This window comes from Etheostoma spectabile, chromosome 9 (genome assembly GCF_008692095.1).
Source record: "Etheostoma spectabile isolate EspeVRDwgs_2016 chromosome 9, UIUC_Espe_1.0, whole genome shotgun sequence".
NCBI classification, from domain to species: Eukaryota; Metazoa; Chordata; class Actinopteri; order Perciformes; family Percidae; genus Etheostoma; species Etheostoma spectabile.
In genome coordinates this window covers 3,836,312-3,837,146 of record NC_045741.1, presented here as the reverse complement: position 1 = coordinate 3,837,146, position 835 = coordinate 3,836,312, and the positions used below count along the sequence as shown (strand labels likewise).

Genomic DNA, 835 nt, shown 5'->3' with positions numbered 1-835 from the left:
CAGCTCACCTGGAGACTGAAGACAGAGGACATTCAGAAACCGGATCTCACTCAAAACAACATGGATAGTGTTTTTTCAAAGTTTGTACCCATGTGGAAGCACCAGAGACACAAAATAACACCCCAAATCCCAGAAAAAGTATTTTTTTTAATAATATTGGCACTTTAATGAATTAATTAGACTTGTATTTAACAGTAAAGAAAGTGAATTCGTGTTGACATTGTTCTGTCTGAATAACTCCCAGGATGCACCGGTGCTCTTGCCCGTGAGATGGCCAAGGCCTACCCGTCGTCCTCCGTCACCGTGTTGGACCTCCCGCAGATCGTAGAAACGGCTCAGAAACATTTCTCTCAGGAGGACGACACGGTGCTATTTCAGAGTGGTGAGCCCCATTAAGCCCTGATAAGACCTCATTCAAGAGTAGAGTACTTTTGGAGGCTGTAGTTTGTGAGAAGTGTTTCTAATATTTTTTACACCTGAGAGTGAGCATATCATAATCGCCTCTCTCTATTTTTTTATACATTTTATTAATCCCGCAAGTGGAAATTACAATGTTTTCACTCAGCTGTTATTACACACACAGGCGTGAATTACACACACATGCTCAGTACCTATACATGCAATAAAAGAGAGAGATCAGAGTGGGAGTGGGGGGGTACCCAGGAGGTACTTGACTTGAACCAGCGACCCTCCGGTTCTCAACCCTACAGATTGAGCTACTGCCCCCCCCCCAAACATACAATAACAATACAATTCAACATATAAATTGTTTTTAAATTGTTAAATGTAATTGTTTCTATGGAGGTTGCCGCTTATTAAGCCCCTTGGAGGGTTT

General features: G+C 42.2%; 1 protein-coding gene across 1 annotated transcript in view; it reads left to right on the top strand.

Moving 5' to 3' along the window:
- The window catches only part of asmt2 (acetylserotonin O-methyltransferase 2), a 14,445-nt gene that overhangs the window by 9,135 nt on the left and 4,475 nt on the right, over nt 1-835 (top strand). The window contains exon 7 of the mRNA XM_032526523.1: nt 245-382. Coding sequence (XP_032382414.1) covers nt 245-382 — 138 coding nt within the window. The remainder of the gene's footprint in view (nt 1-244; nt 383-835) is intronic.